At 31.2% G+C, this 16,109-nt stretch overlaps 1 protein-coding gene across 5 annotated transcripts; it reads left to right on the forward strand.

The window, feature by feature from the left end:
* Positions 1 to 6,522: 6,522 nt before the first annotated feature.
* On the forward strand, positions 6,523 to 14,732 carry Bm10580 (Uncharacterized protein; the record flags this gene model as incomplete). Of its 5 annotated transcripts, none has more annotated exons than XM_043081995.1 (11): positions 6,523 to 7,884; positions 10,535 to 10,617; positions 10,808 to 10,883; positions 11,044 to 11,094; positions 11,186 to 11,287; positions 11,531 to 11,671; positions 12,203 to 12,361; positions 12,951 to 13,136; positions 13,793 to 13,875; positions 14,254 to 14,377; positions 14,640 to 14,732. In XM_043081995.1, the coding sequence occupies 11 exons, from the start codon at positions 6,523 to 6,525 to the stop codon at positions 14,730 to 14,732; spliced, it is 2,460 nt and encodes an 819-aa protein (XP_042937929.1). The 5 variants fall into 5 exon arrangements, with proteins under 5 accessions (XP_042937929.1, XP_042937925.1, XP_042937926.1 ...); XM_043081991.1 differs by having other exon boundaries at positions 11,044 to 11,085; XM_043081992.1 differs by having other exon boundaries at positions 11,050 to 11,094.
* Positions 14,733 to 16,109: the final 1,377 nt, after the last annotated feature.

A 16,109-nucleotide genomic window follows, 5' to 3' on the forward strand; every position in this document is an offset into this window, starting at 1 on the left:
GCGATGTATTTTATAGTTAAGTATCTATTTCAAGTGAATGCTAAGAATTCAGCTTGACCTTTTGCATCATACATTCATAGTTGACAATTACTAACAGTCCTCGCGTTGTTGTCTTGAGAAAAAGTGACTGAAACCGTAATCAAATTTCAGTATGTATTTCGCCCATACTTTTCTCACGTCATTTTGTCTTCAAAATTTATAAATTATTTGTTTGTAAAAGAAATTTATAATTTTATAAAATCACTATAAAAAAAAATTTATAAATTATTAAATAAATTAAAAAAATTCAAAATCTATAAAAATTATTTATAGATTAATTCAAAATTTATAAAAAGAAAATTTATAAAATATAAATTATTTGAAACTGATCTCTTCTTTAACTTACTTTATATTAAAAAACATAATCAATGCTATCTAAATTGGCAAAGGTACGTTAATTAGAGATATCAATTTACACATCTGCGATATATTAATACTTTTTTGAAGTATTTGAAAAATCTTTTAAAAAATTATTTGAAATAATAAACAGGCTGAATACTTTTGAGGTTAATTCAGTCTATAATTTCAATTCAAAATCTATTTCGTTGTGTAATAATTTATAGCTTGCACTTTACTTTTTTGTTTTTCCATCGTCCAGGGAATCAAAAGAACGTAGAATGAATGAGAAAGGGCTAGAAAGAAGAAGGCGGCTTTATCGAGTTTTTTATTGTTAGAGAAAATTGTTTGTTGCAACACTTATTAGTTTCAATTTATAAATCTTCGTTTAGTTAAGTTTTAGTTCGTTTTTGTTCTGAAATGAGCCATTTTGCTCCAACCTAGAGAAGAGAATGAGAAATGAAGTTGAGATAAAGTGTGACAAAAATATGTGAAGACGAGGAGACAAGATTGTATTCGAATGTGCCGTGTTGTATTTAGCGTGTTGATCATAGTTTGTAACACTAGGTTTTTCTTCCTTAGTAGCTATTTTTTCTTTTTATTAAAATTAAAACTGATTATGAACTTTCGAAATTCAAAATCATTTTAAGAAATGACGCATCTTGGAAGTGCCTAACCTGTCTTATCTCGGTTCAAAATTTTAGAAATTTCCTACCTATCTGAAGCTAAGGTGTTTCACAATTTATCAAAGATCTGTTTCGTAGTAGAAATCTCAGGCACTTAACGCAGGGAAAATAAACATCTCGGCTAAAATATTCAGAAGGGATTCAAAAGGAAATGGAATATTTAGAAGGGGCAATCAAAAGAAATGGAAAATATGGATGGATACAGAGCGAACGACTGGAAATAATTTAAAGCTCAATAGATCTCTTTCCATTTTTCTTCCATCGCTTTTTCTTTTCACCACATTTTTCTCATAAATAAATTTCATATTGATTATTTATGTCATATATCAGCATCAGCAAGATCAGTTCGATCCTTTATTTCCCTATTGATAAAAAGACTTCTTTCAGTGAATGTATCAGTTGCTTGCTTCCTTCACCGTATTCTCTTTCATTGCCAACTCATCAACTTTTGTTGATTTCCTCTTTGAATATTATTTCTATTATCTCACCAGCTGTTTTGTCACTCGTCAAATTGGCTGTTACTCTTTATTAATTCATTCCTCTTTCTGCTTTACATTTTTCTTTATTTAACATTTCTAAAGCACAAGAATAACTAGGATTATTTATGCAGTAACTGTTGACAAATTTTATTTTAATATTAATATTAATTTTTTAGATATCATTACCATTAACCAGTTATTTGATTCGTTCGAAATAAACAAAATTGCTCAATTTAAAGAATTTTGAAATTTAAATTTTGACTTGCAAATTCTGTTTGGAAGCTCAGATCATAATTTTGTCTTCTTATAATCTGACTTCTTATCACTGATGACTCGAGTATGTAATTAATAGATTAACGCTCGTAATACAGAAAACAAATTACCAACTTTATTCCGATATCTAGCAGAATTTGCTTAAGCATATAACCTTTACCCTATCAACGCTCAAAGAGCTTTTGGAAGAGTAGAATAAATGGCATTGCATCAGTTGCTCTGAAAATTAGAGTGAAAAAAACTATTCCATTCCTGTCCGTCTTTCAGATTTATTTTTTCATAGCGAATTTATTGCTATTTCTTTCAAAAATCTTAAGAATTCTTGCATTTACTTTATTCGTTTATATTTTGCTGTCAGAAATGAAATTGAATGGATTCAGGAAGAGGCGGTTGAAATAGTTGTCATTTCTCTGTTTTCGCATTATCAATATGCAAAATAACATCCTTAGAAACGATTTCTGATTTCAGATTTGAATTTTCGTCAAACCTCTAAATTAATTAAATATGTTGTAAAATAAGGCTAATTCATTATATTATTACAGAACACTCAAATTATGTGTTGGCTACAAATAATTTTTTCAGATGATAAATGGATTATGTTGGAGTGATAGCTCTATGCGATGTAAAAAATTTAAAAAAAAAATAAAAATTTTAAGAAAAAAAAAAGTAAAAAGTTTAAAAAAGAAAAAAGAATCCATTTATTCGGGCTTATTCTCGTTTAAATTGCAATTTATAAATGCAATTTATGTTTAAAAACTTTTTCGCTGTATTTTCCTATAATATTTTTTTTCTCTTGTTGATATTATAACGAATCATACACACTGAAGAAACAACTAGATGGGAAAATCGGCTCATGTATTAAATTCATAGAGAAGTTCAAGTGGCCCAGGAATGCTTGGTAATCCATTAACAGTTATATCACTGCATTATTGGCAAGAATGAAGTGTCCAGTGCTGCGAGAGTAGCTAATGCTAGCAGAAATGATCATACCACTTGTTCTTCTAACTTTGAAACTAGTCTTTTCAATTCAATATTGGGCGGAAAAAGAAGTATGCAATTGTGTTGTCACGTCGCATAGATATGTTATGCTTGCAACAGGACATAACAACGCTTACAGCTGTGGTTTTTTTTTTTCAGCTGAAACAAATTATTGCAAGCAATACTAATTAATTAACTGTGATCTGTCCATACCTGCAATATCTTGTCGTCTTTAGAGCCAGAAACGATTCGTTTTAGCAACATACCTGTAAGAAAATAATAGTTTCATTAATGCCTATCTTCACTCTTTTAAAGTAAGCCCAGTGACTGATCAGAGTTACAGAGAAGTAGAGGGAGGGTGGGCTGCGTTTGGAGTTTCAAATTTGAATTCATTAGAAAAAAATTGTTTATTAAACCAGAATGCACCAGGAGGGCAGGCAGCACAGCGAACGCAGCGAAGGAAGAGTTCGTGTGGTGTTTATTGTGCATTGTACTACGGATGTTGCTTGCAGAGATTACCGGAGATGAGGGAACGGACGGAGATTAGTTGTAGGGGCGGTGGTTGAACAACTGTTTGCTCTGTTGCATAACTCTCCAATTCAATAAGTGATTGTTTCGTGATCTAAGGAAGCATTTCCTGCACATCCGCCATTCTTCAGCACATCGCACATATGTTTAACCTACCAAATCAGTGATAATTTTTTCATTTACAGCTATGTTTTGGTCTTTTAGATCAGTGCAGATAAGTGAAGAATGATGGCATGCTTGCATGCACTAAAATAACTATAGCTGCTGCTGCACTGCATTTGAGTGCATGCATGTATGCATGGAGACGTATTATTTTATATATTCTGAACCGATGATCAGTCATTTGAATCACCGATATCGATTTAATTTTTTTCTTAAATTTATTTATGTTTTCCCTCTTTGTTAGAACGTCCTAGGACCAGTTTGTTTGGCTAAACTGGTGGTTGCATTGTTTTAGCTGAATCACACCTCTTTCTGGAACTTTATTTCCATTTACCACCCATTTTCACTCAGTGCTTTCTTTCGATTTACTATATCGAGAGATTTTATTCATAATATAATTTGTTTATAATTTAATATAATTCAATTGCTTGTTTTTTTTTCAAGTACTGAAATACATTTTGCAGTGATGAGTTGTCATAAAGATACGACCGATATAATTAGTAATAAACGACAAATAGGAAAGAATGAAGTTGACGGTGAACTTCTCCGAAAAAGCACTATCATCAAGAGTATCTATCTTCTGCTTGGATTCATTGTTAACTCAAAGGTCATGTCTGGCTAGATTATGAATTGTCGATATGCTTGGATATGTTTGTTCCCTCTCTTTGACTGCCTTCAGCGCCTGTCTGATCAAGTTCATCCGCTAAAATCATTCACGAGATGCTAATTATACAAATGTCCCCTTTCTACCCCATTTATATTTAGTGGATATTATTTTAAATTAATGTAAGCAAAAAATATATTGTAAAACATTCCTGCCCCTCTTAAAGTTTCAGATTGCCAACTTGTGACCAAATCGATCCTCAACATTTCTTTTTCGTATTTGCTGCTGTTGAGAAATAATTCTTCGTATTTCCAAGCAAAATTTTCTACTTTTTTTAAAAATATAAGTTGGATGAGCTAACATTTCAGTTATTCATCCACACAACAAACAGTTATTGCTTCTTCCTTTCAAATTACCACAGTACTTTTTTTTTTAATTTTGGTAAATCGATCAATTTTTTGTCACCCCACTTGCTTAAAAAGTTTCCTTCAAAATTGGTGGAAATATACTTAAAGGAATAAAAAGGTGAATTTTTTAGAGTTAATTTTCCTCTTTGGCTTTGATTTTACCTAATCTAATTACTTTAGACCAAAAAATATTCTAATAAACATTGACTTGAAATAACGGATGTAGCTAGATTCCCAATCATTGATACATAAATATTTAATCATTTTGTTTATAATAATGGATCTAGGTTGTCGTAATCTTTTTGGATTGCAGAACAAAATTGAGAAGAACTCATCAATTGTATATTTCTCGTGAAAAACTATTGCTAACAAATATAATTATATTATTTACATATAGAACCACTCAATAAACTAGCAATGTCATAGATACTCAACAAACGCCACTTTTCTTCGCTATTTCGCTTAAAAATGATTGTGATATGATATTATTCTATGATATATATCATTCGTTTTAAACTTATGTTTATTAAAACCGATGTTAAAAGTGTTGTAAATTATAATACTATAGTAAATAACACAAAAATCAAAATTTGTTTAGAAATATATTTCTACACATTTCAAAAGGTTTTCAATAAAATGTTCAGAAATGCCGGAATAGGACGAATTTCCACTTCAGAAAAAAACGACTCCATTTTAGATAAACTGTAGGTTACATCTTTGAATTTGAATGATCGAAGCGCACTTATACTCACAACAAAGTGCATGACGCAGCATTGTTTGTTATTTTATAGATTGCTTCAAAATTACGAAATAGCAAAAAGTACTATAAAAGTATAACTGTTCCTTATTGGCACCAGTATTTTAAATGTTAGCTGAATAGTACCGCACACATAGAAATTTCCAGTTCTTGATATGGTATAGTCCTCCATTCTAAAATGGAAGTATAAGTGAAGGAGATCTGAGACTGCAAGTATGATGGGCTGTCAGCGAGATCTGATCTCCGTAACACAGTTTGTGATAGTCATTTTGTCACTTATTACTCTTTGACAGGTTTTGTGAGCTGTCAGCTAGCTACAAGCTAACAAAACATTCTATAAGCTTCAAGCAAAAATAGGAACTGATGCTTTAGGAATGTTTGCCAATTGCAAGTGGATGTAAGCGCCAGTTTGCTCAGTTCCCTTCATTCATTCTAAATTCCGATTTGTCTGATTTGTTTTCAAGTGTATTTGAATTCTTATAACGGCAAATCTGTTTCATTTCTGTGTATAATTATTATGAAATTTAGATTTGAATTCAATTTTATTTAAACTTCCGCTATTTCTTCCATTTGTTAAATTTATTGGAATTTAGAAATTGTAATCCATCACTATTACTATGACCGCGAATCTATAATGGAATAAACTTGAATAGTTTGCTTTTTTGTCTCTATTTTAAAATACTTAAGTTCTTCAAAATTAGACCTTCAGCATCTAGCATTAATTATTATAGCTAAAAGACAGGAGAGATATTGGTAACTAATTTAAACTTGTTTTTATTTCCTTTTTGTTTAAAGAATGAGAAGCTGTAATTTTGCAAAAAGGGCCGTATGTATATTCGTTTTATGATAATTGTCTAAATTTTGTGTTTTTCAAGTCTTTGTTTAGAAAGTCTTTCTTTTTCGATCCGTCAGAGGAAAATTGCGATATCTCAGAATGAGTGATATCAAAGTGGTTTTTACTTCTAATATTCCTACCGATTCCTTCGTAGCATTAGTCAATCATTACATTCATCACTGACTACGTTTAATTCGTTTTTAGACAACCAAACCTTTTGATTATTTTCGTTTGATTATTTACTTGCACCAGTTATATTTCAACCACAATTGATATAAAGTGATTAGAAAGTAACATGTAACATTTTTTTACATTTCCTTCGTATTTCTTATGTTGCGCATTTATCATATTGAATTATTCAAAAAATATTTGATTTTTATAAATATACAATTTTAGGCGATGAATTCTTTCTGAAAAAGATATGCAAATCAAGAAGAAATGACAGAAGAGAATATGCTGAAAAGTATGGTGGATTCAACTGGATTAAATTCCGAGGATGTACAAAATATCATAGAAATGAGAAATGATTTGATCGACAAATTATCAGAAAAAGTTGAAGAAAGCAGTGAAAAGTTTAACAAAGTGCGAAATGAGGTGATTAAAGTAGTTCCAGACATTATTAGTCATAGCGAAAAGTTGGAGCACGAAACTGAGGATGGTGTAAGTGAAATGCTAAAGGAAGCTAAAGGAAAACTGTACGATACGGCAAATGATGTTAATTGCGCTTTTTCTGGAGTAATCAACGACTTGACAATGTTTAGTGGAGAAAGCGACCAGAGAGCTTCAGAAATTTTAGGTGATATCAAGGACAGGATAGAGAGATTTAGTGATGATATTGGAAGAACTACTTTTGAAACTGACAGTGGATTAGAGGAATTAGAGAAAATAAAAGGAGGAACTGAGAATGTACTGGATGTCACGACCAAAGAAAATGAACTCATTGGAAATGTCGACGAGATAGTTTCCGAAATATCCGTTGGATTTGGAGAGGAAGCGATCCGAAAAGGATTAGAAGAAGTTGTGAATAAAATATATCCGTTCGCGAAAAGTGCTGAGGGGACAGTTTCGGAAACAGTTGATACTTGTGAAAAGTTTGATAGTGAGATTAGTGAGAAAACTACTGTCGAAGTGGAGGAAGAAGGAGAGAAAATGGGTAAATTGAGAAAAGAGACATTTGGGAACTTTCAGAGGTTAAAAGAGGAAGTAAATAACAAAGTAGCGGATGTAGAAAATTCTGCTGGAGAAAAATTACAAGGTTTCAAAGAAGGGATCGATGAAAAAATCAATGAGATCAACATGGTGTCAGATGTGAAAGATATTATCTATGGATTAGATGACAGAGAGAAGCCGATAGTCGGTATGAGTGATGTCTGTGCTAGAGAGGATAATGAGGACCTCAAGGAAGACAAATTCTCTGAAGAAATTTCAGCTCCCGCAGAGGTCGATTTTCTCAGTGCTGCCAATATTGATCACTTAAAAAGCAACACTTCTAATAAAGATACAAAAAAGGTGGAAGAGATAGCGTCGAAATCAGAAGATAGCAAAGAGACACAAGCTATCAAAACAATCATACCACCGGGAAAAGATGTTCCAGAACAGGTGGGCATTCTTTCCGAAAGCGGTGTTTATTATGATGATTATGATGCGTTGAAAGTGAAAATAGAGGAAATCGCGATTACAAAACAAAAAGATACTGTGAATGATAAAGCCGATGAGGTGAATAAATTGTTTGAGGAAGCGCATAGTATCAGCAAAAAACTGAAGGAATGGGAAACAGGTGGTGATGTGGCAGACCAACAGGTATGTTTACCAAAATTTAAGATTTAAAGTTAAATCTTGCAAGATGGAAAATTTTTTAGAAATTAAAGCTAAAAAAAAGAAACTCCCAGAATCCAATAGAAAAACTTGTAGAATCAGCTGGTATAATTTGGATTCTTTTTTTTTTTTTGTTGGTTGAATTTTGCATTTTCAATTTTTAAAAGGAACAGAAAAAGAAATGTGAGTGTCGATAAATATAATAGGCAAGCGATTCTAGGAGGGTGTTTCACCACAATCATTTTTTTTTTTTTTTTTTGCATTTTATTGAACTTCCAAGCTAATCAATTTATTGGAGTCAGTCGAAGCCTTTTTTCCTGGCTTATTAAACTTGACAGTCAAATTACAACTTTGCTAAAATCTTTTTTATGTTCTGTGCGAAATTCACCGAAATTTGTAAAAGAAAGCTTCCTGCAAGACTCAATCAATATTTAGTATGAAATGAGAAAATTATGCAAGCCATCGTCAGACGATTAATTTTCTAGTCATTCTCGCCACATTTTTCAAACAAGCAAAAAGAAGATAAAAAAGACGCATTACTGACATACCAATGCGATGCCTGAATGAGGCTCTCTAGGCCCCTTCATAAATGTCCTCATTTTTCATTTCATTCCATTCCTGTCATTTATTATCGACTTATGTTGCATTATTTTAGCCTTTTATTATCCCTTATATTCCATCCTTTTAATTTCTCTTATTACTTACCAGCTATTACTTCATTTCTGTCATTAGATCTATCTATCTTAGTCTGACCGGAAAGGAAACCTTCCCTTTGATACTTGTTTATTTCCTCTTTCTCCTTGTGTTGCACGGAATGAACTGCAGAGAATAAAGTAATTGTTACATGTAATCCAGGTCATAGTTTCTGGACGGTTTACTTCCATCTGATCTTCTATGTCCTGTATTTCGATGCTGAACATTCTTCTCCTGAAAAAATAATGATTAAAAGTTTAATTATAGTCAGTAGTTATTTAAACGGATTCTTTTAACAGCTCTTTTATCATTCCTCAAATGCTTGTATATGCAAACATTGTTCGTATTTATCTTGTATAGCACTAAATGCCGGAACTGAATTTTGTAGGTAGTGCTAGAAATTTTCATAGAAAGGTTTTATATAATTCAAATTTGATAAAGAACAGTTACATGTTTTTATGAATATATTTAAGCAACTTCAGAATTTCATTTTTTTCTTCTGCGATTATTGTTTAGTTAATTATGCAGAAAATTGCTAACAATTAACAATGTATTCCTTCAAAGATATTTCAAACAGATCGATTCATATGAACATTCCAAATTCGTCAATTCTTAGTAAATCTGAAATTGAAAGTAGCAGAATGACTAATCTTTTTTGAACTACGTATGTGAAAATTAAGGAAGCTATATCTATGCATATATCAAGCTTAATCTGAAGGCTCACGTAGGATTGCTGTTGGGTGATTTGCACTCAGCGACCATGTACTTTGTTCAGTCTTTAAATTTTGAAACTTTAAATTGCTGATAGAAATTTCTTTTAATTTATCTTCACACTATGAAAAATGCGGTCTTGTCTTCTCTTCACTGTTCAATTATTGTCTTGGGTCACTATGCTAAGTTTAATGATATATAGCCTTGTTGGCTTAGTTTAGCTTAACAACCATTATTCAGTGATTCACTTTCTTTGCCGCAATTTTTAAATCGAAGCGAATTGTTGAAAAGATTGCTTGTTTTTCAGTATTTGTTTTATATATTACTTATATATATATATATATTACTTTTATATATATTATAGTTTTATATATTATTTATATATTATTATTCCCTAATTTCGAGATGAAATCTATTATTTATAACCTTACTGAGCTGAATGACTTGCTTTTTAATATTTAGTTCATCTTCTTGTTCTTAACACCTTATTAGACTAATCTCAGGCCTCAATTTTTTCTTTTATTTAAATGCAATCTTTTCTATTTTACTAGTTTCATCTAGCAGAGAATCTGCTTTTTCGATCAAATATTCTTTTTGAATGTTTAGAAAGTTAAAAAAATACAGAAAATAAAATCGCTTCCAATAGCTTGCCTTTTCCAGTCGCTTAAAAGAAAAAATTCGGCAACAAGCAAAAAATACTGCAAACAATCGCTGATTTATTTCATTCATCGTTAATGATGTAAAGTTTAAGTGTTACTGAGTCAAATCTGTTAAGCTTTCATTTGCAACAAAAAGTAAATAAAAATTTTTTAGTGCCAAAACAATCACGAAGTAAGTCTTTCAATTCGTAATAAATCAAATTCAATCTGAAAGGCAATTAGATAGATGAAGAGATGAGCGTAAGTAATTCATAATGATAGCAAAAAAAAAATCAAAATGGATAGAGCAAAATTTTTTCAAAAAAATTCGGCAAAATTCTTGTTTCACTTTAGCTAGATGAATTCAATTTTAGATTAATACAGCATCATGAGACGAAATTTATGAATTAAATTCAGCTTTTGCAGATAAAAATTCCATAAGTTTCAGTCAATTAAATTAATCTTTCGTTCTGTCGAATTAATTTCTCATTGCATGTCAATTTTACTCGAGATAATTTACAAACAGAATGTCATTTGTGTATGTTTTTCCTTAGAACTGCAAATGTTTTAAGAAAGTCTGAATAATTTGATAGGAAATGCAAAGAAAGGAAATTCATGATATCACAACTGACCTAAACGAAAGCAGTATGGCAATTGGTGACAGCAAAAGTGAAACGTTTGTTTTCTATTTCAAAATTTTTTCTTTTTTTTTAAAGAAATGTTTTCTACTTTCAACATTAAAGGATATTTTTGTAGAGTTTTTTATTGTTATTCGATTCGCTGCATTTAGAATGAAATGTTATAATATCGAAAAGAATGTTTAGTAGTTACTTTCATTCCTATCGTAGAGCTTCGTGTATTTGCAGGCAATTTACTAAAAATGAGGAGCGAAAATTATCCAGTGTCTCACAACAATTTCCACTTATTTCTGAACATATTAAGGTTTCGACTTTTTTTGAGAGTTCACTTAGCATTCAATTGATTTGTAGTGTATAGATACGATGCATGCGTTACAAAATAAAATAATTCTTTGAAAATATTTTTTTTGAAAAGATTTCTAATGGTTAAAAATAAGTTTTAAAAATTTCTCCGCTTTATTTAGTTCCAGGATGAACACAATGAAACTACAGATCGTTTACAGGAGGTAAGTGAGGTAATTGTAACATTATCTGCAATGTCAACTTGTAGTTTAGTTTTCACTTGCTTTCTATTCTGCGCATTTCTTCACAAACTTTAATTTATAGGAGCTGGTGGTGAGTTCCGCTAATGAGATAGGACCGCCACTAGTGCAACATTCTGAGATCACCGAATCATTAATGGTTGCATCAGAACGTATTGAGAAACAGGTAGATGGAATAATTTTGTTGAATTACATCTGATATAATGCAGCGATGCTGTGACATCCTTACGAATATATGGGAAACAACTAAAGCACATCAAGCATCAGTACAAATTGCGTTGAAGTAGGAAGGTGTTAAAAAATTGTTTCTTGCAATTAATTTAAAGAATTCTCATCCGTGCAATATTTTTCTTTTAATTACATATCGGGTAGCGTATGAGTTCAAATTTAGGAAGAACGAAAATTTCAGCAATCCAGTGAACCAACATCAGAATTATGTTTTGTCGCAGAAAAATCGTTTACTGCTAATGAAAAAGGAACCGAGCATGAAATCAAGTTGATAGCTATTGCGCCGCAACCTGAAACAAATGTTAATCTTTTTACCGACCAGGTGAAGTCTTCGGTTTTATTTATCTCCTCCCATTGTCTGCAATAAATCAACTCAAAAATTTCTATTCTCCTTAATTTTATATTTTAATTTCTATTTTCATTCAATCAAATTATTATGTGGCGTTCTTCTTTCTTTTCACTATTGTCCTAAAATACTAAAGGGGATAGCATGTCATTTTGATTCTAATAAGAGATTCGAAATAACTTTGACCTGTCGATTACTAAATGTGAAATTTAATTCAGTAGGTTATTTACTTGAAGTGCACTATGTAAACTAACATTACTAGAACATAGCTACGTACGTAAATTAAATTTGTTATACCTCGCACGTTATCTGCGGCAACATGTATGCAATGCATGTGCAGTATACATACTTGCTGTTTAAACTGCTATCCAAGTTTTTGGGACAAATTTTCTGCATTGAGTATATGTTTGAGTCACATTCATTTTGACATAATCTAACAGTAGGGAGCGTGAAATGAAATCTGGGGGATGTGGTAGGTATAGATAATTAATTCATAAACCGTTCCAGCCATCAGCTGCAGAAGATGCACTCAAATTCTCTGCAGCTCCAACTGTTCTCGAGAATGCACTACAGTCAAGTATCCCGACCAAAAGCAATGACCAGGATGAAATAGTCACAGGGGCAGTGATCGACCACATACAAGAAAAAACTGAATCAAAACATGAGGTATCATATAATATTTCCTCGCAGTTAAATCTCCAGCAAAGTTATGGCTGCTTCATTTAACATTCCGTCTTAATTCATTTTGTAATTTACTCTTCTTAAGTTAGGTTTTGCTTCCATATAACAACTTTTGCTTTTTTTCGCTCTAATTGTTTTCCCAATGTTTTTTTCTTTAAACTTTTTTCATTCGCGTTTTCATAAAACTTTCTGATTAACTTTTCTTTCCACAGCTATCTTAGTTTTCTCCCATAATCTTATATCAATTTTTTAAAACTTTTTTTGCTTCGCTTGCTTGCTTTTTTGGAATTGCTTGGTAATTTGAAAAAAGTGAGCGAAGTTTGGGAAGATAATAAGAACAACTTACAGCGAACTGCTAATGCTTTTATCCGAATTGATCTTTCCAGATTAATTCAGCAATTTGAAAAAATTTATTGCTTTTAAATTCAATTCTTTAGTTTCGTAATATTTTTTTTCAATAGCATTTAGCTTAAAAATAACTTTCTTCAACATGTGTCATTCGTTTGTCATTCGTATTTCAAAATAAAACGAAAAGAGCGAAGAAAAAATAACGAAAGAAACAAAACAATTTTAGTCTGCAAAGACAAGTTTTGTTAATCGTAGCGGTCAACCTGACCGTGCGGCATCATTATCAGTCTCATTGCGGTCACCCGTGCTACCACCCAAAAATGCACCGCCACCAGTACCACCGAAGAAAAAATCTATTGAAATGATCCTTGCAGAAGAAGCCAAAGCTATGGGACAGCAGCATTCATTAAGGGTATTTCCAAGATTTTTTCTTTTTTGTTTTTATTATTTTTATATATTTCTGTTTATTTTTTTAATTTCCTCCCGAAACTTTTTATTTACTACGACTTTTTCAAGAGTAAGTTGATTTTAAAAATATCCATCTGAAGAAGTTATCTAATGATTTATTTTGAAGTCTTACTGGAAAACATCATCTCTGAATTATTAGAGTTCTTTGAGAAATAAAAACAGGATTTAGGTTCGTTTCATTCAACCAACCGGTCTGTCCATTTTGTTTTGATCGTAGTCTTTCTTCTGAAGACTTCGACTTTTGATGTGTGTTGAATTGATTAAATTTTGGAGATCGCGGAAAAGAAACTGACACATATGCACGTTGATTCAATACGATACAAATACATGCTTAAATATGTTGCAAGCGTTTAGGAATTTTGAATTATTTATGAAGAAAATTGATTAAATGCTACCGCTGCTTGTTGTGTTAATTATGTTACTGTTGATTTTGTGACGACTTTTGCGCACTGCCACATGCATCCTGCGCTTTTTCAACTTTTGCTCTGTGTTCTTGTCAGTTAATGTTGTCGACAAAAAAGAATGTCATGAAGATCAAGAAGTTGTTTTCGTTGCTAAGATAAAAATAACATCGTAATTCTATTACAAAAAAATATTTAGGGATTCGAAACATTGACTGAAAGGACAGTAAGTCCCGGAATGGGAAAAGATGAACTTGGGTCAAACGATAAAGAGGAACAGAAGTAAGCAACTAAGTTTTGAACTTTGTAACTAATTTCCAGTTCAGATTAATTTATTAATGGAAAGTTAAGGACTCAAGATCACTAAAATTAAGTAGAAAGAGGCATTTTTTCCATTTCTCATATTCAAAAGATTTATTATTTCCAAATGATAATTTTTTTGTAAATTGTTACTGTTCAGCTTTTTTATTTATTCTGTGACTTCTTCCTAGAAAATTCATTATAATTCCGAACTGAAAATTTTGAAACCCAATGCTCGAGAATTAAGCATTAAGTACAACTTGAAATTAAGTAAATTAATTTTATTTCTCTGTTCATTTTTTAAGCTTTATTTGTTATTTAGCATTTATTAAATACGTCAATCCTACTTGCTCATTTTAGTGTCGAAATACCACAAAAGTCTGAATCCCAAATGACAAACACAACGGCGTTAACACAGATTCAGACAATTGAAACTCAAAAGACAAGAGAATGTCCGATCCTATCAGCAGCTGAAATAAAACCTGTTAGTTTATTGTCTAAATTAGTCCAAAATTTTATGATTTATCAAGTGTGGTTAATAACAAGCGGACCGAATAATTCCCATTATTTATCAGATATGTAAAAGTAAAAGTAAAAAGTCGGTAATGCTCTGATAAACGCTGCGAAAATAGTGAAATCAAAATTCTCAAAACCGGCTCTACTTTGATATCGGGTTGATGTTATGAAAGACATCTGATTAAAATTTTGTTCAAAAATAAAGATTTTCAAAAATATTGTTGCAACAGGAAGCAGCACATGAAAAGGATAAAATGGACACAATGAAATCGAAAATCAGTGATGGACAACAGCAACAGTCACGACGATGCACTATAATATGAATAATCTATAAAATCACTAAATTAATGCCCCTGAAAATTTCTTTCCACTGTTGTAGAAAGAAACCATTTCAAATCTTGCTAACTTTCAGCATGGTGCAGTTTAATTCTTTCAGATTTGTTTTAAGAATGCTCAAAATTTTTAGTGGGTAGACACGCATATTCTTAAAAAGTGCAACTTTTCCGATTGCAACTCAGCTGAGTTTTAGTTCTACATCTTTTCGTTTTAACTAAATTTAATTAGATTGAATCTGTATCATTGGATCTGATATCTGCTGGTAGCTCGGGCTGAAAATCATTTGATTATTCTTAAAATCACTTATTTTCAGTTATCCCTATTCTATTGTTCTTTTCTTCATTCCTTATCATTTTCCACAAAAAAAAAAAAAAAAAAAAAATAAAAATAAAAAAAAGAAAGATGAAAAGAAAGTAGTATTTCATTAGTTAAAACAAGAATAGTAAATTTTAATAGCGCATCATCAAACATAATTTTTGTTCTAAAATCTGATATTGAAAAGTCACTTGTTCTAATACTGAAAGGTTAAAAAAAAAATCATTGGAAAGGAAATTTGCTGTCTGAAGCGGCAAATTCTGAAATGATAGTTGGTAGGAGTATAACTTCTTTTCTGTAGACCTCTTTTTTGGTCCAGCCTTAAAGTGGTCATTCTCTCCCTATTTTCCCTCAAGTTTATTATGCAAATTTCCAAAATGACGAAACACAGTTTACTGGTATACAAATATCCAGTGAATATTGTCTTTAAAATTCTCTGACTTCGGCTTACTTTAATTGTGAAATCGTCTGTATCAAGCTTTCTTATTTCTATCTCTTCTTGATAAAATTAAACTAAATCACCAACTGCTAACGAACATCTTCTAAGAACAAATTCCTTTTCTCATCGATAGCCTAAAAAAATATATGCTATGCTTGCGCTGATATTGAAGCTGGCATTAGGAACTATGCTGATGTAATTATATCAAAAGTACTGTATTATCACATTTCTTAGCTTCAGCTCTGCTGTTTATTGCTGGTATAAAGGATTGCTTTGCAGTATATTGTGCAATGCGTGCTTTTTTTCTTATATTTTTGGTATTTCCTATGTTATTTTGAGTATTTTTATTTCTTGACAGCATACAATATTTCTCAAGAAAAGATATGCGATTTAATTTACGCGTTTCAGTGATAAATTCCATTTCTAGTCTACAAAGAAGTCAGTTGCATCATTGTTTTGATAGTCAGTTTATGAAATTCAGATATGCTTAACCCTTATATTTTAAAATGTGAGATGATAAAAAAGGATTCATTTTATTCAGGACATTAAATGACACCGAGTCTAGTCAGAGAGTTGAAAAGACATTTACTAAAAGAACTCGGAATTACGC

The sequence above is a fragment of the Brugia malayi genome (assembly GCF_000002995.4).
Source record: "Brugia malayi strain FR3 genome assembly, contig: Bm_v4_Chr4_scaffold_001, whole genome shotgun sequence".
Taxonomy (NCBI): Eukaryota; Metazoa; Nematoda; class Chromadorea; order Rhabditida; family Onchocercidae; genus Brugia; species Brugia malayi.